Here is a 23,137-nt window from a genome sequence, read left to right on the forward strand (position 1 = left end):
CGACGTTTCGGAGGAACGTAGGCGATACGTTCCTCCGAAACGTCGGTTAACACCACATATACACGGTGCCAAATCCCAGAAGATTGCTTTCTTCATAGTCACCGCCGTGAAAGCCTCAAATATTACAGATAGTTCTTTGAACTCCCAGAGGACCTATCGTAATGGTATTCTCCCATCTCACAGATAGTTCTCTGAACCTGCAGAGGATCTGTCGTAATGGTACACTCCCATCTCTTACATGGCAATCCATTTCTGTAAGATCTCTCTTAATAATATATTCCCAAATCACAAATAGATCTATCAGCATTCTTGAGATTTATCTTAATAATATCTTTGTATACAAGCAAAAAAACAAAACCCATGGCTTTAGTCCGCAAGCGAACTATACCGACCGAGCGACCTCCGCTTGTCCAAGTTAGTGCCAGGATATCATGTCATAATAAATCAAATAGAAAAGGAGACATATTTCCACGTTGTTCCAAAATATTTCGTGCTGTGGATGGACCGTAGCGCCTGTAACGGTTGACTTGTGAACTGCTTATTTTCATGTTTCGAAACTGAGGGAGATTTATTTACCTTTATTCAGAGAATAGAGGGATATTACTTTGCCATCAATTTTATGGTTCCAGCCTGTACTTTGTTTGCAGCCTGTGTGGGTTGTCGATTTTGGTTGGTTACTTTGTGACGAAGAGGAGGGGTGACAGTAGTGTTGCTAGAAATTTTAAGCAACGTGCATCANATGTCACAGTTTTTTGAACCTCCAGATGATCTATCGTAATGCTATTCTATCTCACAGATAGTTCTCTGAACCTCCAGAGGACCTATCGTAATGGTATTCTCCAAACTTACAGATAGTTGAAGAGGGCAATCTTCTGGGATTTGGCACCGTGTATATGTGGTGTTAACCGACGTTTCGGAGGAACGTAGGCAGAAAANCAAGTTAGTGCCAGGATATCATGTCATAATAAATCAAATAGAAAAGGAGACATATTTCCACGTTGTTCCAAAATATTTCGTGCTGTGGATGGACCGTAGCGCCTGTAACGGTTGACTTGTGAACTGCTTATTTTCATGTTTCGAAACTGAGGGAGATTTATTTACCTTTATTCAGAGAATAGAGGGATATTACTTTGCCATCAATTTTATGGTTCCAGCCTGTACTTTGTTTGCAGCCTGTGTGGGTTGTCGATTTTGGTTGGTTACTTTGTGACGAAGAGGAGGGGTGACAGTAGTGTTGCTAGAAATTTTAAGCAACGTGCATCAGTTGCACAGTTCGGAGGTTCTACTGGACAAACAATTGAAATGGGTAAGTATGGACTGTGTTGTTGCATTGCCCATCTATGGAGTTCTTATCTTCTGTCAAATTACGAGATTATTGGTTCATGGCTGTAGGTAGTATTATTTTTATGTCAGTTTTGTGTTTATATTTGATGGGTTAGCGCAGTCGGTATAGCGACTGGCTACGGGCCGGACTACGAGGGGTCGGAGTTCGAGTCTTGGTGGGGGCAAGAATTTTCTCTTCTCCAAATCGTCCAGACTGGCTATGGGGTCCACCCAGCCTCCTATCCAATGGGTACGAGAGTAAAGCGCCAGGGGCGTGAAGCTGACCACTCACCTCCAATTATTGCCAAGGTCAAGAAAATGCGGATCTATACGTCCACTCCCCCATACGCCTTCACGGCGTAGTGCGTAATTAGTTAACATAGGGACAACTTTACCTATTAATATCACACAATTCGTAAAATAACGGTAAAGTAGAAGGAAGACGTATAAAATAAATCTGCCACTTACGAAAATTTTTTTACAATGGTATATTACCATATACCACGTATATCTGGACATGTTAAGGCTTTGCCGCTTTCCTCTTATGAAATCATAATTTACCGCCTGTTCTGTATGGTTGTAAAACGTGACTTCTTTGAAGAAACTGCATACGTTTCAGTTACCTGAAAACCAGTTGTTCTGGGAAATATATGGACCAATCACATAATTCAGTGAGTAAAAATATTCTTCCATGATATGTATACAGTGACCGTCTTGTAGTGCACTCAATTTCACCTGTCACTTCACGACACGTTTCGGCAACATAGTGCCATCATCAGGTGCCCTAATTACGCTAAGCTATTGCATTGCTTGCCATTATGTCTTTGTAAAATTATTTAAAAAGTGCGTATTCATCAACTATAATAAATTTACACACACTAAAACTTGTTAAGATTATTCATCTTATGTGTCTTAATTAAAACTTGCGTGTGGTTCTTCCACTATGGGGGTCGTTTTTCTTATATTCTGTGTAAACCGTGTCTTGTGATGTGTGTTCCCCTTTTTAGCTGCGAGTGTTGTGCGAAATTGAGTGCACTACCAGACGGCCACTGTATACATATCATGGATGAAAATCAGTGCAACAGGACGCTAAAATACAACATTAAAAATATTCTATTGATTGTAGCCTCTCCACCTGTACAGGAAATCTAATATTATTACATTAATTGCGTCAGAAGATGAGAGGTCTGACGAAGTATGAAGGATACGCACTCGAAGCTTGATATAAGAATTATTTAAGTATTTAGAAGATCTTGTTCTCGTAAATTTTTCATTGTGTGATGTATACCTCATATACAAGCGGAATATGACAACCGGTTTCCTGAAAACTGAAGCCCATAAGTTACTAGGAAATTAGTGTATATCAAATACATAAACCACAGAAACATATCCATGCTCAACTCATGCTCAAATAACATTTGAAAGGTAAAGTTTAACTAATTAAGCACTACTCCATGAAGGCGTATGGGGGAGTGGATGTATAGACCTACGTTTTCTTGACTTTCAGTGGTCAGCTTCACGTCACGACCGCTTTAACCCCGGGGAAAGAGCTCCCGGTACCCATTTGATATGAAACTAAGTGGACCCAACGACATGAAGTGAAAATTCTTGACCCTAGCAACGGGTCTAAATGCCAATTGCGCAGTTACTCAACAATTCCCCCCCCCAAAAAAAAAACAAATTATGGAATACGAAGGTTCATATACTTCCAGCCTACAAAATTAAATTTAGAGGGTTGTGAATAAGGATATTTAGCCCCACGCTCAACCCCCAGCCTGGATGACCAGAGACCACACTTTGTCTGGCCCCTACCATTTGATCTGTCATGAGTGGCCCTACCAGGAGCTTATGGTCCCGCCAGCATATCACTTTCCACGATAAAGCGGTAGTTCTCGAGGACTATAAACAAGAACCTGAAACCTAATAGATTTAAATAATGCCAACTACAGAAAATAACCGCTCACATGCCACAATAACAACATTTCTACAGACAATATTTGCCGTAGAGACACATCCGACTGAAGGTCTAACCTTTGCACCATGGCGAACATCAACATTTGAAGAGTCTCTGTTTGACCCAGTGGGTACAGTATTAAGCAGTGAAACAGCTGAGTGCTTTAAAACAACGCCGCTTACGAATAAGGTCTGATGGTATACACAAAGCTTACAGGAGTATTTTTGAACTGTAAATGCTGGCAGTCATGTTCCTTCTGAATGTCCAATGAGCGCAAAGATCTGCTGATGATCAGCAAGGGCTCAGTTGGTAAAGAAGCCTCATGATAGGAGCAACAGCAGCCAAAATACGTTGTTGCCAGTTTGCGCCTCTTTCTTGCCAAGTTCTGTCAGGTAGTAGAGCCTCAGTCGTCGATTCTAACGAGAAACATTATACAGTAAACCCTCGTTATAACTGTCCGTTATAGTCTTTGTCTGCTATAACAAAGTGAAGGGGTATTCAGGGAAGTACACCATAGAATTCATTGGCAATACACGCAATAAACATAGAAGCCCACAGTGTGATTTCATAGAAGTGTTTATGTTTTCTATTTTAAATATTTTCCTAGGTAGAAAACCCTTCTTGGTACTTCGACATCCCAAGATTTCACAACTGCACATAGCCAGATTTTGTTCGTTATATTAACGGTTTGCTGTAATCTTATTGGAAGTAAAACACGTGGGCATTATTACTGTAAACCCTGATAATCCGGTTGCAGTTATTCTGGATCGAAGTATGAAGTAACCCGTTTACTGTTTGTACATATTTTAAAACACGCATGGCATTCAGGAAGGCAGATGAGTCACTTGTCTCTTCAGACAAAACTTGAGACAGTTTCTTCAAACCTGCATTATTACCAATCAACAACCTTAACAACAACAACCTTAATCAACAAAGACCTTAAACTGCATTATTACGTTCAAAAACAAGTACAACTTCTGAGTCTTCTATCGATGCATAAATGTATTGTTTTTATAGATTTTAAATAAAGTCTCTACAGTGATATTCTGTTGAAGCCGGGATAGAGTATTCTGCATAGCGACTTGGTATGGGCTGGGCGACCGAGGGGTCGGAGTTGAAGCCCCGGTATGGACAAGAATCTCCTCTCCTCCATAGCACCCAGACCGGCTCTGGGGTTCACCCAACCAGTGGGTACCGGAGGCTTTTTCCCCGGGGGTAAAGAGGCCGGGGCGTAAAGCTGACCACTCACCTCCGACTATTGCCGAGATGAAGAAAATATGGATTAGACAAATACCTCCACTCTCCCATGCGCTTTCATGGCGTAGCGCTTAATTAGTTAAGCACAGATACAACCCTTATCTTACAGTGACATTTTGTTATTTATTTTTATCAGCACTACTTATATCATTAAATTTGCCATTTATTTATGTTCTGATGTTCTAGAGCAAAATCATGATACGTTAAGATAGGAAACAGATGTTTTGAAAATGTGGCACAGTTCAGATATTTGGGGACGACGATAACACATCGAAACCTGATTCAGGAGGAAATTAAGAGGCGATTGAACACGGGTAATGCTTGCTACCATTCAGTCCACAAGCTTTTGTCCTCTCGTCTGCTGTCCAAAAACATAAAAATTAGAATATACAAAACTATAATTTTTGCCTGTGATTCTGTATGGGTGTGAAATTTTGTCTGACATTAAGGGAGGAACGCGGCCTGAGGCTGTTTGAGAACAGGGTGTTGAGGAGAATATTTGGACCGAAGAGAGATGAAGTGACAGGAGGTTGGAGAAAACTGCATAATGAGGATCTTCATAACTTTTACTCTTCTCCAAGTATAATTAGAATGATCAAATCAAAGAGGATGAGGTGGGCAGGGCATGTAGCACGAATGGGGGAGACGAGGAATGCGTATGGGATATTGGTGGGAAAGCCAGAAAAAAAGAGACCACTGGGAAGACCAAGGCGTAGGTGGGTGGACAATATTAAAATGTATCTTAGAGAGATAGGATGGGATGGTTTTGATTGGATTGATCTGGCTCAGGATAGGGATCAGTGGAGGGCTGTTGTGAACACTAATGAACCTTCGGGTTCCATAAAATGTTGGGAAATTCTTGAGTAGCTGCAGAATTGGCGGCTCCTCCAGAAGGGCTCAGTTCCATGAGTAAGTATGTGACTAGTCAGGATGACCGCCACAGAGCAATCCAGTTTAGCGAGGTTTTGCTGTCTTGATTAAAGTGGTCATGTTTACATATAGCTATGTCTTCTGAAATATAACGCCGTGTAGCGAGTCCAAATTCAAGCAATGCAATAAAACTGAACGAACTAGCGAGAAGAGAAGGCGTCAAATGGCTTTCAGAGGACTACATAGAGTTATATCCCAGAAGACAGAACCCCACATCATGTTTACATGTTCACTTAACCCCTTACATCTGCTTGTAATTATGTTTAACCCAGAGAAGGCTACAAATGCTGACCATTCCGGGGACAGACCAGAACGTGCAGAAGAGGGAGAGCAGGCCGAAGTTCATCTGGAAGGTACGTCAACCTACGTGTCACATTCTTCTAACAAACACTTCCCCGCGTCCTCTGCTTGCATCCTCAAATTCCTCCTCATGATGTCCTTGCACATATTCTTATAGTTTATCCTTTTCGTAGGCTATTGTGTGAATTTTATACAAATATTAGGATCTCCATTATTATAGCGTAGTTGGTTGAGACACTATGGCACAAGCCGGGAGGTCGCGGGTTCAAGTCCCTATGAGGTCATTGGATTTTTTTCAATTGACCTAATCCTTCCAGCCGTACTATGGCCCTGGGATCTACTCAGCCTCTAAAATAAATGAGTACCAGGAATATTCTTGGGGATAAAGGGCAGCCGGCGCATAAGGCTGACAACCTTGCCGCCATCTATGAGCCGATTGTTTAGAAAATGTGGAAACCTCAACATCTCATCGAGAATCAAACCCGCCTTGTAGCCATAGTGCCTCAATCAACTATGCTATCGCGTATCCCGTCACACCGGAGGTACTGTGGTAAATACATCGCATTTCTTGATTGAAATTTTATTGGAAATTTCGGGTTCCCCGGATAATTTACAGGATGGCGCATAAACGTCACTTGCCGCAGCGCCCCTCCCCGGCTGCTTCATCTCTCGTCCTTCTCGTATCTTTTCTCTCCCGATGTTAAAGAAACTAATTGTTTCGTCCTTGTAAAAGAGTAATTAAAAACTAACACAAGATTTAATAAGAGTTGAGATCATAATTATCTCTTTTTTGTATCATAATAGTCGACGTAAGAGGTAATTGGTCACTGAACAAGAGATAATCATTCACCATCAGCTAAGTCATGCGCCGTAATAACTCAGTCATTATACTTACTTACTTACTTACTTACTTACTCATGAAGCTGAGTCCTTCTGGAGGAGCCGCCAATTCTGCAGGTACTCAAGAATTTCCCAGCATTTTATGGAACCCGAAAGTTCATTACCGTGTTCACAAGAGCCCTCCACTGGTCCCTGTCCTGAGCCAGATCAATCCAATCCATACCATCCCATCCTATCTCTCCACGATCCATTTTAATATTGTCCACCCACCTACGCCTTGGTCTTCCCAGTGGTCTCTTTCCTTCTGGCTTTCCCACCAATATTCTTTACGCATTCCTCGTCTCCCCATTCGTGCTACATACCGTGCCCACCTCCACTCCTTGACTTGATCATTCTAATTATACTTGGAAAAGAGTACAAGTTATGGAGCTTCTCAGTATGCAGTTTTCTCCAACCTCCTGCCACTTCATCTTTCTTCGGTCCAAATATTCTCCTCAGCACCCTGCTTTCAAACACCAACTCAGTCACTATACTGAATACTATATGAGCTGGGCTACTGTGGTGTAGGGGTTCGATTCCCAGTCCATGCAAGAGATTTCTATCTTTCATATAACGTCCAGACAGGCTCTGGAGCCACCAAATCTCCTAGACAGAGGGTGCCACGGGCTTTGTCTCACGGGGGTAAAGCGGTAGGGCCGTGAAGCTAACCATTCATCTCCATCTAATGCCAAGGTCAGGTGTTCCCCATTCCCCCACAAGTCTCCATGGCGTACTGCTTAATTAAGCACAGGATAATTTTACCTTGCCTTACGACAGATCCCGCACGTCTCAGTTCCCTCAGTCTCACGGCCCATGCAATATATTGCATATTTTGTGTTCTTGAGGCACTATGCTACAAGCTGGAAGGTCGCGGGTTCGAGTCCCGATGAGGTGACTTCTCTTTTTAATTTACTTATTCCTTCCAGCCGCACTATGGCCTTGGGGTTGACAGCCTGTAACAGAAAAGAGTACTAGGAATCTTCCCGGGCGATAAAGGGCGGCTGGCGCGTAAGACTGACAACCTTACCGCCATCTGTGAGCCGACTGCCCAGAGAAAATATGGGAGCCTCAACGCGTCACAACCCTATGGGCCTTCACGGCCTGTTATAGGAAGAGCTTTACGTTTTACCTTTTTATTTTGTATTCTTAAGTTCCTTCCTGCAAATTATTAGGGTATAAAATTTCTGACATAAAATTTATATTCATTTACATGATAATGCTCTCTAAATATTCTAAATTATTGTCTGCGTTTCCGTTGCCTATAATTTTCAAATCGGACATAATAAAATAAAACTGCTGATGCAGTAGGAAAATGTGATACAAAAAGTTTTATTTGGCAACGCTCCACTTGCCGCATTGTTATCTGGGAGAAGATATGACGCGATATCTCAAAATTAGGTGTGTTCAAGAGACGGCAATGTGCTTACTTCAGTTTTTCGAAACAAAGTCCTTCATCAAAATGAAACGTCATTACAGAACTCAATATGGAAAGATCCACCTTCACATAATGCTATCTTACGTTAGTTAAAGCCGTTGCAAGAGACTGGTAGTGTTCTGCGCCGAAAAGGACAGGGCAGACCGAGCACTTCGCAGGAAGATGTTGATCGAATGCAGGAAGCTTGGACATCTTACATGCCACGAAATGCGCACATGTTGAAGTTGTTTAGCATTTTGCAGAATTGATTCTAAAAATAATAAAACGTTTTGGTTTACGCTTTCATATTCCGCAAGCAGTTATATTCTGTTATCTCCGGTTTGAAAATTACAGACCACGGAAATCCCGCCAATAATTTAGAATCGCTCTGTATATTATATGCGTTCATAAATGTCCATTTACTTATACAGAACCTTTGTCTCTATTTATCAGGTCTGCTTCTGAGAGCAATGAAGGCAGATCCTTTTCGTGAGGTGTACGAAGGTATGCAGGACTTATTTACTGTTGTGCTAAAAGCTGTCGGTCCAGGTCCTCAGGCTCTGCAGGGTGGTGCAGGTAGAGGACATCAACCAGTGAATCAACCTACTGCACAGTCAGTTGCACAGATTAGAAAAGAATTGTCATTAGGAGAGATGTCAGTAGACGTGTATAGTTTAGTTCCAGATGAACAATCCAGCCGTTGTGACAGATCTCAAGCCAGTAATGAAGGTGACATAACGCCATTTTCACATCTACAGGAATGTTCCATTCGCCCACAGTCTGTTGACAGTCATGCCGCTCTCAGAAACAATGAAGACTCCGGTGATGTTGGACATTTGGGCTTTGATGTATCTGTCGGCGAGGCACATGACCAAGTGCAGAATGAACGCGATAAAACTTCGATTCAGTCATCCATCTTAAGTCAGAATCAAACTCTGTGGATTGACAAGAAATTACGAGAACTTCAGGCAGTGTCAAAAGAATTAAAAGACTTACTGCACTTGATGAAGGCTGAAACAGGTACTGCCGAAGAAAAATCACGTATTGAACGAAATAATATGACGGACAGCAGAATAGACCCTTGTAATCGTGCGGACCCAAAGAACGTTAAGCGTACATTATCCGGAAGTCAAATTGAAGGACACTCTGACCGAAAGAAAACCAAGTATGATGGATATAAAATGCACAAAAATTCTGCCTTATGTGTTACTAAATACTGGGTTGCGAAACTGCAGAGCAGGTGTCACGAACTGCAGGTTATGTGCGAAGGGGTGAGTTCTGTACTGCCGGGTACGTTGGAGGCCTTTCTGGTGGGTGGTATCATTTGCCCAAATTATGCCAGACCATACCTCCATCTGGCAGAAGTCACCTACACGCTTATTGGATTCTCGTCCAAATTACTTTCTGCCGTGGGAAACATTATGAACAATATTTCCGGTTCTAATATTAAGGAAATCGCTCATCTGCTTTTCGCAGTTAAGGAACTGATTACAATCTTTCCTCCACTGGAAACGGCTTGTCAGAATTTGTACTCTGAGTATCTGCACGATCGCTCGCCCAGTGACTGTCATTCAGGCAGCGAAGAGAGCAAACATTGGCACATTCAAGCTAGGGCGAAAATTGATACGATATTCCACCAAATGGATGTGGCTTATGAGCAGTTGGAGAAGGCCATCCGGAAAATGAATATTATTTGCGATAATGAAGCAGCGTCTTCAGAAATACCATTATGCCAATTGCGTCCTCAGACAGACTCAAAACAGGTTGATCCGAAAGAAATTTTATTCATAACTGCAAGAAAAATCTTGTTAATTGGGAAACATATATCATCTCTAATGGAGGTAAGGAAGTTTCAAGGTCAAGCAGAATAACTCATGTCATTTACTGACACATGCCGGTTTTATCGTATTGACTTAGACGCAACAAATTTGTTGTATGTTTTTAACAATTTGACGAACATTTTCTTATGTTTTTCGTTAAGTAATTGGACATTGCAATTGTTTAAATTTTAAGTCCAGTGTGTTATGTTAATATGTGAATTTCATATCTTGACAGAATGTTATGGCTAACCATTAAGTTGGAATACAGAGACATGCGAGATGAGTCTGTGTGCAATGTTTGTGCTACAATGTAACTGTGAAATATTCCTTGAAATAAAGCAAACACCATAAAACTATATATTCTTTACAGCACGAACATCCTTCAAGGTAAAGGTAAACTTATCCCTGGGCTTCTGACGACATGCAGTAGAAGTACAGCTCCTAGGCACTAGATGGAGGTGAGTGGTCAGCTTCACGCTACTGCTGCTTTACTACCGGGGAAGCAGCCCCTGGGAGCAGTTGTACAGAAGGCTGTAAAGTTAAAAAAGAAAGAGAGATTCTGTTTTGTCCCTTAAGCTTCGCGTGTACCTACTTCCTTGAGAATATGATAGTGGCTCAGCTGGCCAAGTAATTTCCCGTCCATTGCGGAGAATCGAATTTCTTTGGCATAGAAAAATGTCTTTAATTTTTGCATTTGTTTCTGTTTCATATGAAGCTGTGAGTGTAGATATCCAGTATACCTTGTCAGAACCAACACAACTTGCCCTCTTTTACCCTATTATATGATTCTACCGCCTGACCATGTGATGATGACGGTGATGTAATAGTAGTAGTAATCATAATATTTTTATTTTATTATTTATGACCCTGAAGATGGAAGTCATATGTTCCTCATAAATTTCGGTCGACTTTCAAGGGACTACAAGGCGTTATATTCCAGAAGACAGTACTCTTATAATAATAATAATAATAATAATAATAATAATAATAAGGGGCCAAGGGGAAGAAGAGGCACAGATCCTCTCCGACCCCAGGGATATAGATGCGAATATATAGCCTCTCTGTACTCAAGACCGTCCATGCGTGATGAATAGGTACCCTACAGGAGGTAGCCCCGTTGAACATCTTAACATGGCGGATCTAGAGGAGTAAACCTCGAAAAAAAATCCCCTAGCCCAAAGTGTACACTACCGTGCTGATGGACTACAGGAGCACCTGCGGCGGAGGGTGAGAAGCCATAAACGGTGAACTCCAAGAAGCGGCGACCCTTGGTTACAAGCAGCCTTACTGCGGCAGGCGGGGCAATACTGAAGCGGACAGAATAATTCCCTAGCTACTTGTGGGACAGCGATGGAAAAAAATGCAAATGAATATATGTACAAAGGCAGAAGGAGTAGAGCGCAATCCTCTAACGATCAACAAGGCGAGAATGGTAACCGCAAAGAGGAAACTCAACGTGGACCACCTCCAAAACAACCCAACGTCGGGGAACCAAACAACGAAGACAAAGCTAATATACGGACCCGATGGAACAAAGAGGAAATGAAGGAAGTTGTGTGGTGTTTCCTGGCATCAACAGGCAATTACAAGGAAGCATATGAATTATGGAGAAGCAGAAATCTAAAAGTAAGGCCAACAATGAATGCAAAGCTACTGCTAAACCAGAAAAACTACATTCTGAAGAATAAAAGACTTACAGACATTGAAATCGATGAGATAAGAGAAAGCATTAACTCGTATACAGAGGACAGCACAGGAGACCATGTAAGAAGGAAGGACAACAATGTAAGCACCAAAGAGGATGAAATGCAGGATAGAAGCACAAGAGAGGACGCAGAGCAGAATGCGGAGAGGAACGGGTTAAAGGAACAACTTCAGGTAGCATGGCACAAGGTGAGGTTCTTACAAATGTCAGAAAGAAGAAGACTGCCGAAATTGGAAGAAAACAAGAAGCTGGTTTGCCTGAAGGAACAAGTAAATGGGATAATAAAAGAACTCTTGGAAGAGAATCAAATAGACATAACAGAAGTGAACCACTTGATATACGCTGCAGCAACAGTTATCACAGAAACAACTATTAAACCTAGGAAAACAATGACAACCAGAAGATTTAAAGATGCTTGGAAACTAAGAATACAGAAACAGATAAGCAAATGGAGAAAAGACTTGTCCATACTCACAGAGTCAGGCTCTGGCTCCGATAACATTAAACTGAACACAAAAAAGAGGAAAATTTTTCAGAAGTATAAAATGACAAATGCCAGAGAAGTAGCAGAGTTAATAGAAAAACTAAAACAGAAAATACAAGCAAAGGCTCAAAGAATCAGAAGATATGAAAAAAAGAAAAACCAATACATCCAGAATAACATGTTCAAGGAAAACGCAAATCGATTTTATCGACACCTGGGGGCAAAAGCTATAGAGGTCACAGCTCACCCCAATATGCAGGAAGTAGAGTTCTACTGGCAGGCAATATGGGAAATGGAAACACGACACAATGAAAAGGCAGAATGGATAAGAAGAGAGGAAAAAGGAAGAGAAGGAACCAGCAACATGAAGTGGATGCCTATAAAAACTACAGAATTTACCTTAGTTTTGGCCAAAACGCACAACTGGAAGTCTCCTGGAAGTGACCAAATACAAAATTACTGGCTAAAAGCATTCCCAGTTACACACAGTTATATTGTAGAAGCTTTCAACAAAATAATAGAGAAACCTCAACAAATGCCCAATGGCTGACTACAGAATAACATACCTACTTCCTAATTCGAAAAACACTGTGGACCCAAAGAACTACCGACCGATTACTTGTTTATCGACTATGTATAAGATGCTGACAGGAATTATTGCCAGAAGAATTTCGTTATATTTGGAGGAGCACAACCTATTGCCAGAAGAACAAAAAGGATGTCACCCAGGAAGTAAAGGATGCAAGGACCAGCTGCTGATATCAAAAGCAATACTTGAGGACTGCAGGAGGAGGAAAAAGAACCTAAACATGGCTTGGATTGACTATCAAAAGGCATTTGATAGAGTGCCCCACAGCTGGATAGAAAAGTCAATGGAACTAGTAGGAGTGAATGATAGCATAGTGAAATTTTGCAAACACTCCATGGAAAAATGGAACATAAAGCTTCAGCTGAGGACAAACAGGAACTCATGCAATCACAACCCATTAAAATAAACAGAGGAATATTTCAGGGTGACTCATTATCACCACTACTTTTTTGCATAGCACTTATTCTGCTAACTCATGAACTAAACAGATCTGGATGTGGGTACCAGGTGCATGGATCTGAAAGGAAAATAGGTTACTTGTTGTATATGGATGACTTGAAACTGTTAGGAAAAAGTGAGGAAGAATTGAGGGGCGAGATTAAAATTGTAAAAACATTCAGTAATGATATAAAAATGGAGTTTGGATTAGAAAAATGTGCCAGAATTTCGATAAAAAAAGGCAAGGTTCAAAGAAAAGAGCATGTAGAAAAAACAGGGGAGAATGAAATTAAAGAACTAGAAACAAATGGAGCATATAAGTGCCTGGGAATAGAAGAGAACCACCAGATAGAACACAAGAAAGAGAAAGAAAGGTTGAAGAAGGAGTATGTAAGAAGATTAAGATTGATTTTGAACACAGAGCTGAATGCAAAAAACAAAATGCAAGCAATTGGATCATTGGCAGTACCAGTACTGAGATACAGTTTTGGAATCATTAACTGGCACAAAGAGGAAATACAAAAATTGGACAGGAAAACAAGAAAAATGTTAACTAGCTATGGACAGCATCACCCAAGATCAGATATAGACCGTCTGTATGTTCCTAGAAAAGAGGGAGGACGAGCCCTGATACAGATAGAGGCGGCTTACGTGGCAGAAACCACAAACCTAGGGGAATATGTTCATATGGGATTTGTGGTGGACAAAGTGGCACTGGGGCTGCTTTTCTCCAAGTACTTGGGTTTCCCCTGACAATCTTCATCCCACCAATTGCTCCACAATCACCATCATCTATCATCTGGGGCTGGTACAATAGGCCAGTAGTTGCCGCAATACCAAGTGGACCTAGTCTCACTCCTCTAAGAATAATAAACAAAATTGTACTTTTATTCAATCCGAAAGGGTTAATAGCACTAAGGAGTACTGCGTAGTTTCTTTTTGGGATGGAGTGAGGATCAGTCCAATTGGTACTTCGGCCACTATTTGGCCAATTGTACCAGCCCTGGATGATAGATGATGATGAATATGGAACAGTCGGTGAAATGCAAATTGGCAGGGGAAACCAAAGTACTCGGAGAAAACCTGCCCCAGTGCCACTTCGTTCACCACAAATCCCATACGACCTGGGCTCTAACCCGGGCCGCCGCGGTGGGAAGCCGAGCTATGGCACGGGCAGAAGTACTACGTAAAGTTTAGGCATGAGGACATTAGCAAATGCAGAAGCATGAGAAAGAAGCCACTTCTATGTGAACAGGATTTCCCAGTATTGATAAGCTATTCGGGTAGTGACCGGGAATTGCTGATCTTACGGTCAATCAGAATACTCCCCAAGACCTGCGCCCAAAGATGCTGGAATTGGAAGAGGCATTATGGATACCCCTGATAATTGCATAGATTTTGGTGACAAAGCAGTAATAAGGTAAATCTCGCGCAGAAGGGCACCATCCCAACGTTCAATTGTTCTGAGACGAGTGAGAATATGATTAATTTAGATAAACTGCAATTAGGAGGTAAAAGTAAAATTGTCCCTGTGCTTAACCCATTAAGCACTACGCCATGAAGGCGTATGGGGGGAGTGGATGTATAATAAATGCACATTTTCTTGACCTCAGCACTAGTTTGAGGTGTTGTCAGCCTCAAGCCCCTGCCGCTTTAACCCCGAGGAAAGAGCCCCCGATATCAATTGTATAGGAGGGTTGGTGGACCTCAGAGTCGGTCTGGACGACATGGAGAAGAGAAAATACTTTCTCCACCGGGACTCGAACTCCGACTCTTCCGTTCTCCAGCCCGTAGCCAGTCACTACACCGACTGAGCTATCCCAGATCCCCCTTGAATTAGAAGCGCCTCTTGTAAACCTAGTCACAACGATGAATTGCAGCTGCCTAGCTACATAGTCAACGAAATTAAAAAAATGAATGAAGAGCAAGAATAGAAATTGAGTCATGCAGACAGGGCACATCAAGTCTCAGTGATGTCCTCTGCTGGCGCAGCCGCTTTGGCAGTAGCTGCTGCAGTTGGTACAGGAGTGCACATCCACTGTGTTCAAGCCCAGAATCATTAACAGTGATTATACGTCTAGAGATAGTGTGCACAGGAGAGGTGTGAACCTCGTCCTCCAGGCCCAGAAGATGTAGACTGCTCTGCTACACAGCGAACTCCCATGACTTCAAACAGAAGTCCTAGGGCCAAAAGATGCAACAGTCGCAGCCCAGCAGTGCAGAAACGTTAGACCAGCAACCATTGGAATTGGGAGGGGGGGGATCCTGGATAACTGCGAGAGCCAAGCTTCGTATTTTACATATAACCTTTATATGTAAAATCCATGAGCCGGGATAGCGACTTGCTACGGGCTCGGCAACCGAGGGGTCGGAGTTCGAGTTCCGGTAGGGTCAACAATTTTCTCCACGTCGTCCAGACTGGCTCTGGAGCCCACCGAACCTCCTATCCAATGGGTACCGGGGGCTCTTTCTCTGCGGGTAAAGCTGCAGGGGCGTGAAGTAGACCACTGTTCCGCAACCGGTGTGCCGTCACAAGGTGAAAGGTGTGACGCGAACTTTTACCTACTGTAAGAAATTAATTGTCGAATTTTATTCGTTTTATTTTATCCCAGTTACCGTGTTTCATATGCTTGTATTTTATTCTCAGCCACTGCACTGTTTAAATAAGATGATGCTTGTTTGTTCTTTATTACATGCCGTGATTTTTTATGTACACTAATGTTTCATTCTAAGAAATTAAACGTAAATTATTTACTCACAGTTGTTGTTACATCATAGTTTTCATTATTGATTTATTTTTATTTTTCTCCCATCTACGCGACTTCTTTGATATGCTTGCCGCATGTTCTGTGTACGTGCTTTTCCCTAAAACTGCAAGGATTAGCACGGGTTTTCCTGTCTTTTATAACACTGTTTCGGTATTTGTCCCTGTCTGTTTGAAATTAGAGCTTCTTCAACTTTATGACTTTCTTCCTGTAACGATGCACCCACCGATTGTTGGACTTCATTTAAAATTATAAATATTTAAAAAATAAGTCGGTATAGTCTCACTTCTTCCGTTTGAAGAGTAGAGATCCCATGTTTTACAATTGTTTCCGTTCCATCACAGCTGTGCTCTGAAGTAGTTCGCAAATTTTGGTTGCTAGCTAGAGAATTACAGATGGGTCGTTTGAGATGTCCCCGACTGTATGGCCACTTGCTGACGGCAATAAAGTGGTGATGGACACAATTAAAGAACATTTAGAAATGCTGCAGCAGAAATTCAATAANTGCAACTACATATTTGTGTGAACTGGGCTTCTCGACGTTAACTGAAATTAAGACATGAAAGAGGGAGCGACTCAAATCCATCGATGAAGAAATGAGACTTGCGTTGTCAACGATTCCACCACGGATCAGTCGCCTGTGTGCAGCTACGCAGGCGCAAGTATCACTTTGAAGGTATGAGTAGAATTACTGTATTTACTTTAATAGTAATAGAAGTGTATTTTCTACAGTCTACAGTGAATTAAAGTTCATTAATTGCTAATAAATGCACGAGTCGATTTCTGTTTAATGATAATAATATTATTGTAATAAGTTGATCACGTTACGTATTTATATTAATTGTCTGATATCATGCTTTTTTGAGGGGAATAACATTTTGGTGTGCCGTGTTGAGTCATGGATACATCATGGTGTGCCGCGAATTGAAAAAGGTTGCGGAACACTGAAGTAGACAACTCACCTCCAACTAGTGTCTAGGTCAAGAAAATGTGGACCTATACTTTCACTCCCCCATACGCCTTCATGACGTAGTGCTTAATTAGTTAAGCACAGGGACAACTTTATCTTCTTATCTGTAACCTTTTGCAGTTATGGATCACCCCTTCCAAATTTATCTTCCTTATAACCACTTTGCACGTACCGAACAGAAAACACCGTTTCCAACAATCACTCTATTGTTGCAGACGCGTGTTTACCGATCCGTTGCCTAGAAACGGCTTGTATCACCGTTGTTTTGTTGTTGCGTGAGTGTATATAGCGGGCGTTACCTAGCAGCAGCTGCTGTTTACAGAGTCACTGCTTAGCAACGGGTCTATACGTCATAATATGTCATCCAATCCAGTAACAAAGAAACAAACATTTGTGCTTCTTCCTAATTAGAAAGTCCTAAACAGAACTTGAACCCGTACACTCTATGAACTATCTCTATATACCACACCAGTGGTCATATCTCGGAAGCCTACGGTTCATGCAGGAATACCGCTTTGCTTTGCCACGGTTTTTACGGAGAGTCTGTGATTTTTATATCCCGCCTATCGCTTGAATACAGCGTTCCCTCACAGCACGGCCAAAGTAATGTCAGTTCTTTCTACCACAGGACGTGACTGTGCTCAGGTGGCTCAGTCGCAGTCAGTCGGGTCAATCAAGCAAACGTGCATCTGTTAATTGTAGTGCAGAGGTCAGAGTGAACACAGTTTAATAAATGGGTAAGAATGAATTGAATTTTGTCATTTATTCCAGTTTTTTGTGCTGTATACAGCTAACAATATTCGTACACCAGTTATCAGAAATATAAGGTACTTGACCTGTCTTAAAAGCAGTAACATGGCGATTTCTATATATTTATTACGAAGATATGCCGTAATTAATTTTTTTTTATTTCAACATCGTCCAGACTGGTTCCGGGGCCCACCCAGCTTTAAATTCAAATGGTACAGGGGGTGCTTTTCCTCGGGGGCAAAGCGGCCATGCCGCGAAGCTGCCCGCCCACCTCCAACTAAAGCCGAATTAAAAAAATGCGCGGATCTATATACCCACTGCCCCCATACGTCTTCATCGCATAGTGGTTAATTAGTTAAGCACAAGGGAAAAGTTAACGTTGTTTATTTATTGTGATAAATTTGGTAAACATTATTCTTAACTTGATCTTTTTTATTAAGTAATGTCGCTTTCTGTTACTTTGAAACATGTTCTCTTATGCTGGACGGATGTACATTGCGGACGTGTTTGTAAACAAAATTTTTCAGGAGAGCAATTCGCTCGAAGGGAAAGCCGCAGAATGGGTAATCAAACATATGGCATAAAGAGAAACTGTGGTTGCTAATGTTCATATCAGAGAATTGCACTGAGATCGTGACACTTTGATACCATGAGTGACATGCCAGTTACATACGGAATTACAGGTTGATTCTAAAGTATTGTCGGTGTTTCTGTCTATAGGCAACAGAAACTCCGACAATAATTTCGAATCAATCAAAATTTATTTTAAAAAATTGTCCGTATGACGAACTGTTCAAATGACGGACATTGTCACCGGTCTGTACATATTTCATAACAAAAAACTGAGATAATTTTCTGTAGGTATGACAGTCTATCAACTGAAGATGATAATTTTAACGAACTTTTCTAAATAGTTATACAGGGTGATTCTAAATTATTGCCGGGGTTTCCGTGACCTGTAAATGGAAACGCCGACAATAATTTAGAATCATTCTGTATAATGTATACTTCAAACAATAATCAGCGTGGCACAAAACCAAAGCTTCATATTAAAAATCATACAAATATGTCTTTAAATGACGTTTTCCTCTGTATTAGTAATTACATGTTTTTCCCATGAAACGGTCATCTGAATACACATATATAGTGTGTTATTGCGAATAAGAAAAAAAATTATATATTTTTAAATATATCTATGTGACTGTTAATCCCGTGCCATGAACGATATGCATAAGCAGGGTGAAATCCTAAAAAAAAAAATCGGAATTCACTATTGTTAAAATTAATCAAAGTCTTTTTTCTTTCCCCCTTGGCACTACAGACCCAGTGGGCCTAGGCCTACCTCCATGAACTTCTCCGTTCACTTCGGTTTTTCTAAATCTTACACGTTCGGTAGAACTCCTTGGGCGGGTGATCAGCTCGTCGCAAGGCCTCTACCTGTATACAAACACACAAAAACGCACACACAAACTAAACATCCATGCCCTGAGTGGGATTCGATCTCACGATCTCGGTTTCCAAGCGAGCGAAGACAGTACATGCCTTAGACCGCTCGGCTGCCGTGACCGGCAATCTAAGGCTTACACATACACAAACAACCAGTCTTTAGATGAATGTAACGTAAAATTCTTCCTGCGTTTAATTAATTAAGCACCATGCTATTAAAACTTACGGGGGAGTGGATATATAGCTCCACTGTTTTTTGACCTTATGTTGGGTCCTCGCTTCGGACATCAGTGTTGTGTATTGTGTCCGCAGAGGATATGACGGGTTGGTCAGCTGAGAATGTGTTGAGCCGTCAGCGGTGGAAATGAGAACTGCTTGAAGACGTAGCTTAAAACAAGGCGTTTATTATACACAGGAAATATAACTAGACGAGCAGGTGAAAGCGTAAGGCCGTTTGCACAAAGCCAACTTTGCCCTAACTGACAGAGTACCGTCCACACAGACTAAACGTCGTATCAAATCGGGGAGAAAGTGAATTGAGACTGCTAAGGACTCGGTATTTATACAGATTATTTGGGGTGTTGCCTAATGGAAGCTTTCCACAGTGTATGACATATCTACGTGGGTATTTTACCAAATGTCTCGGGCCATTACCGATGCATCCTCAGGGTCGAGCATGGAAAGTTTCAGAGAGGGAGTGTCAATAGTTTCCCTCGTTTTCTAACATCAAAGGAAGGTAATTTTGGTAGCTTCAACAAATAACATTGATGAACTCCACTTGTACAGTCTTAGTCAAAAGATATTAAATATTTTACATGTTGATTTACAATAATTCAATATAACATAATTACCCTTCATAATAACCTCATAGACTCCATATGCAACACTTGGCACTAGTTGGAGGTGAGTGGTCAGCTTCACGCCCCAGCTACTTTACCCCGCGGAAAGAGCCCTTCCGGTGCCCATTGGATACGAGGCTGGGTGGGCCCTTTATATGAAGTTCAAAGGCAAAAATCTGTTGTTGATGAATATTGAAATCAGTCACACAATATACTGTGACGTTTTGATTTGTTTCATTCTGGTCCGTCACACTAACAATATTATAATAAATAAAACAGTTACGTCCAGTGCGACTGGTGAAGATTTTTCTTGTTTCAGTTCTTCACGCACTTACATGTTTCGGTCCTTAAGAGACCATCATCAGAGCGACATAGATACAGTTTGAAAACCACTATTACAATAGGTGTTTGAGTGTTAAAATATATGTACATACTATGATAATACACAAATAGATGCAAAATCCAAAGTTTTCACAACTACAGCGGCTGTCTTGATATATACTTTTTTTTTAATTTTGTTAGTTAAGTTATAATTTATAATTTACATATAATATATATATATAATTTATATATTTTAACACTCAGAACACCTATTGTAATAGTGGTTTCCAAACTGTATCGATGCCCCTCTGATGATGGTCTCTGAAGACCGAAACATGTAAGGGCATGAAGAACTGAAACAAGAAAAATCTTCACCAGTCACACTGGATGGAACTGTTTTATCTTTTTATAATATTGTTAGTGTTTATTGGGAGAATTCGTTTCTGTAGTGCAGTTAATGAACTTCCTAATATATCTCTTATGTGAGCATATACAATTTTTACCTTCAACGCAACAATATTTTAATTTATTTATTTTATATAGCACGTATTTTAGGTAAATAAATAATAAAGTATTGCTGCGTTGACGGTAAAAATTGTATACGTTCGTTGCATATACGCAACAGGATGCAATCCTTAAAAATAGTATGTCATGTTTTTGATGTGTGACGTGAAACTTACACAGCGCGGGTGAGAGTTCAGTTCCTGCAAAATATTATCACGACTGCACTGACTGTAATCGGGGTTTTGGATTGGTAATCGGGTATAATGGACTCTTTGATACAGCGCGTGACTACATTTTACAGTTCACTGTTGTACACGCGCGCGCGCCTTCACTGCCGTTACTTGGTAGCGGCTTCCAACGGCGGACGTTCACCTTCCTCTGGGTTCCTGAAATATCCTCATGCCTCAGCTACAAGCTTATAAAAGTAAAAGCTCAAAACGACTGAAAAGCAGTAGTCTTCAGTAGCCCTGACCTCAGGGTCAGGGACAGGGTCAGGGTCGCTTTACGATTGGCGGTTTACCGCCAATCAGTTCGTCTTGACGCCAAGCCCCTTGACGTTCACGACCAGACTTTCCGCCCCAACTGCACCCTTGCGGTCATAGACCTTATGTAACATCCTCTCTGACGAGAAGATGAGTTTGTTTCTAGTGAATATGCTTGGCCTTTCGTCAAGTTTACCTTTCGCACATATAGTATGTTACTGAAATTTCTTCCTTTTGCACTACACAGAAGCCCTCTGTCAATACAGGTTTTGCAAAGCAGATCATGTTTGTTTTACTTATCTTATGCTATAATGGCAGTCTACTATCTTGAACGGTCCTGTGCTTGACCGCCGCCAAGTTTAAGCCTCTTATATTGTCTATGTGTCGAGCTTCGCCTTGTCCTCTGCTGCGAAACTTACTCGACTAACTTGGCCTGCTTAAAATATCTCGGCATTGACCGTACAGAAAACACCGTTCATCTGTTACTGTGTGCGGGCCATTGCCTAGTAGCGGCCGTTGTATAGTTGCTTATTCCGAGTCCTTTGCCTAGGAACGGGTCTACATGCCACAAGAGTGAGCCTCATAAATTCGCACCAAAGTGCTATATGCAGAATCAAGCCGCGTTCTCACATACACATCATTCGCGAGAGAGGATGAACCAGGGGTAGAACGCCGTATAGTCCGTCGCAAGTCACCCGACATTTTGGAGGTGCCTGTTGCTATCACACTTTTTTGTTTCGCTTATTCTTCTACATTGAAGATGGAGGCAATATGCTCCCCCGAAACGCTGACTTTCAACGAATTACAACGCGTTATATTCCAAAAGATGGAATTCATCGGAAAGCTAATTTGAACGAAATGAAACAACAATAATTGTTAATGATACAAATTATATAAATGTGGCAAAGTTGGAATATTTGGGAACGACAGTAACAAATCAAAATTTGTTACAGGAGGAAATTAAGTGGAGGTTGAATTTTCGTAGTGCTAGCTATTATTCAGCCCAGAAGCTTTCTTCTTTTCGTCTGCTGTCTAAAAGCATAAAGATGGGAATATACAAAACTATAATTTTGTCTGTGGTTCTGTGTGTCACTGACATTAAGGGGGAACATAGACTGAGGGTGTTTGAGAACAGGGTGCTGAGGAGAATATTTGGACCGGAGAGAGATGAAGTGACAGGAGGTTGCAGAAAACTGCATAATGAGGAGCTTCATAACTTGTACGCTTCTCCAAGTATAATTAGAATGATCAAGTGAAGGAGGATGAGGTGGGCAGGGCATTTAGTACAAATGGGGGAGAAGAGGAATGCGTATAGGATTTTGGTGGGGAATCCAGAAGGAAAGAGACCAGTATGAAGACCAAGACAGTAGGTGGGTGGATAATATTAAAATGGACCTTAGATAGGATGCGTTCGTAAGGACCGGATTAATCTGGCCCAGGATAGAGACTAGTGGAGGGCCCTTGCGATCAGAATTATGAACTTTCGGATTGCATAAATTGCTGAGAAGTTCTTGAGTAGCTGCACAACTGACCGATTCTCAAGAAGGGCTGAGCTCCATGAAGTTAGTTAAGGGTTAGAACTCTGACCTCAGTGACCCTGGAGGTCCTGTATTTGAAGGTTGGACGTAAGGTTATGAATGTCTGTTGAGACCTCTTCTCACCCATGTTTCAGCTGACTACACTCTTTGTTTACTTACCATTACTCAGCGTTACAATTTGAATGCAGATAAAATCAGTGGCAATAACGGGAGGTGAAACAGGTCTCAGCCAACTGACCAACTCCATGGAACTATGTCCCTTTATGTAATAATGTTGTATACATAAAATTGTCCTTGTGTTTAATCAATAAAGAAGTATTCCATGAAGACGTATTTGGGAGTGGAGGTGTAGCTCCACCATACTTGACCTCGGCACTGGATGGAGGTGAGTGGTCACATTCACGGCCCGGCCGCTTTATCCCCCCCCCC

General features: G+C 41.5%; 4 protein-coding genes across 8 annotated transcripts in view; all 4 read left to right on the top strand.

The window, feature by feature from the left end:
- Window positions 1-1,199: 1,199 nt before the first annotated feature.
- Window positions 1,200-10,230, top strand: LOC111866448. Its single transcript, XM_023855418.2, has 3 exons — window positions 1,200-1,306; window positions 5,737-5,817; window positions 8,511-10,230. Exons 1-3 carry the CDS (start codon window positions 1,303-1,305, stop codon window positions 9,926-9,928), a joined length of 1,503 nt encoding a protein of 500 aa, XP_023711186.1. The 5' UTR covers window positions 1,200-1,302; the 3' UTR covers window positions 9,929-10,230.
- Window positions 10,231-11,227: 997 nt separating this feature from the next.
- On the top strand, window positions 11,228-12,616 carry LOC111866444. The gene has a single exon (XM_023855413.1). The coding sequence runs from the start codon at window positions 11,228-11,230 to the stop codon at window positions 12,614-12,616; it is 1,389 nt and encodes a 462-aa protein (XP_023711181.1).
- Window positions 12,617-12,698: 82 nt separating this feature from the next.
- LOC111866445 lies at window positions 12,699-13,061 on the top strand. The gene has a single exon (XM_023855414.1). The coding sequence runs from the start codon at window positions 12,699-12,701 to the stop codon at window positions 13,059-13,061; it is 363 nt and encodes a 120-aa protein (XP_023711182.1).
- A 4,388-nt stretch (window positions 13,062-17,449) lies between these two features.
- LOC111866450 (filaggrin-2) overlaps window positions 17,450-23,137 on the top strand; it is a 28,834-nt gene continuing 23,146 nt past the window's right edge. For all 5 annotated transcript variants that reach the window (XM_023855419.2, XM_023855420.2, XM_023855422.2 and 2 more), the window contains exon 1: window positions 17,450-17,565. In XM_023855419.2, the coding sequence (XP_023711187.1) occupies window positions 17,562-17,565 (4 nt within the window). In that variant the 5' untranslated portion in view covers window positions 17,450-17,561. The remainder of the gene's footprint in view (window positions 17,566-23,137) is intronic.

Source organism: Cryptotermes secundus, unplaced genomic scaffold, assembly GCF_002891405.2.
Source record: "Cryptotermes secundus unplaced genomic scaffold, Csec_1.0 scaffold300, whole genome shotgun sequence".
Lineage (NCBI taxonomy): Eukaryota > Metazoa > Arthropoda > Insecta > Blattodea > Kalotermitidae > Cryptotermes > Cryptotermes secundus.

Coding starts and splice junctions, on each gene's coding strand:
- LOC111866448 (XM_023855418.2), top strand. Junction 5,818..8,510: donor GGCCGAAGTTCATCTGGAAG/GTACGTCAACCT, acceptor TCTATTTATCAG/GTCTGCTTCTGAGAGCAATG.
- LOC111866444 (XM_023855413.1), top strand. CDS start 11,228: ATGGAAAAAAATGCAAATGAATATATGTACAAAGGCAGAAGGAGTAGA.
- LOC111866445 (XM_023855414.1), top strand. CDS start 12,699: ATGTATAAGATGCTGACAGGAATTATTGCCAGAAGAATTTCGTTATAT.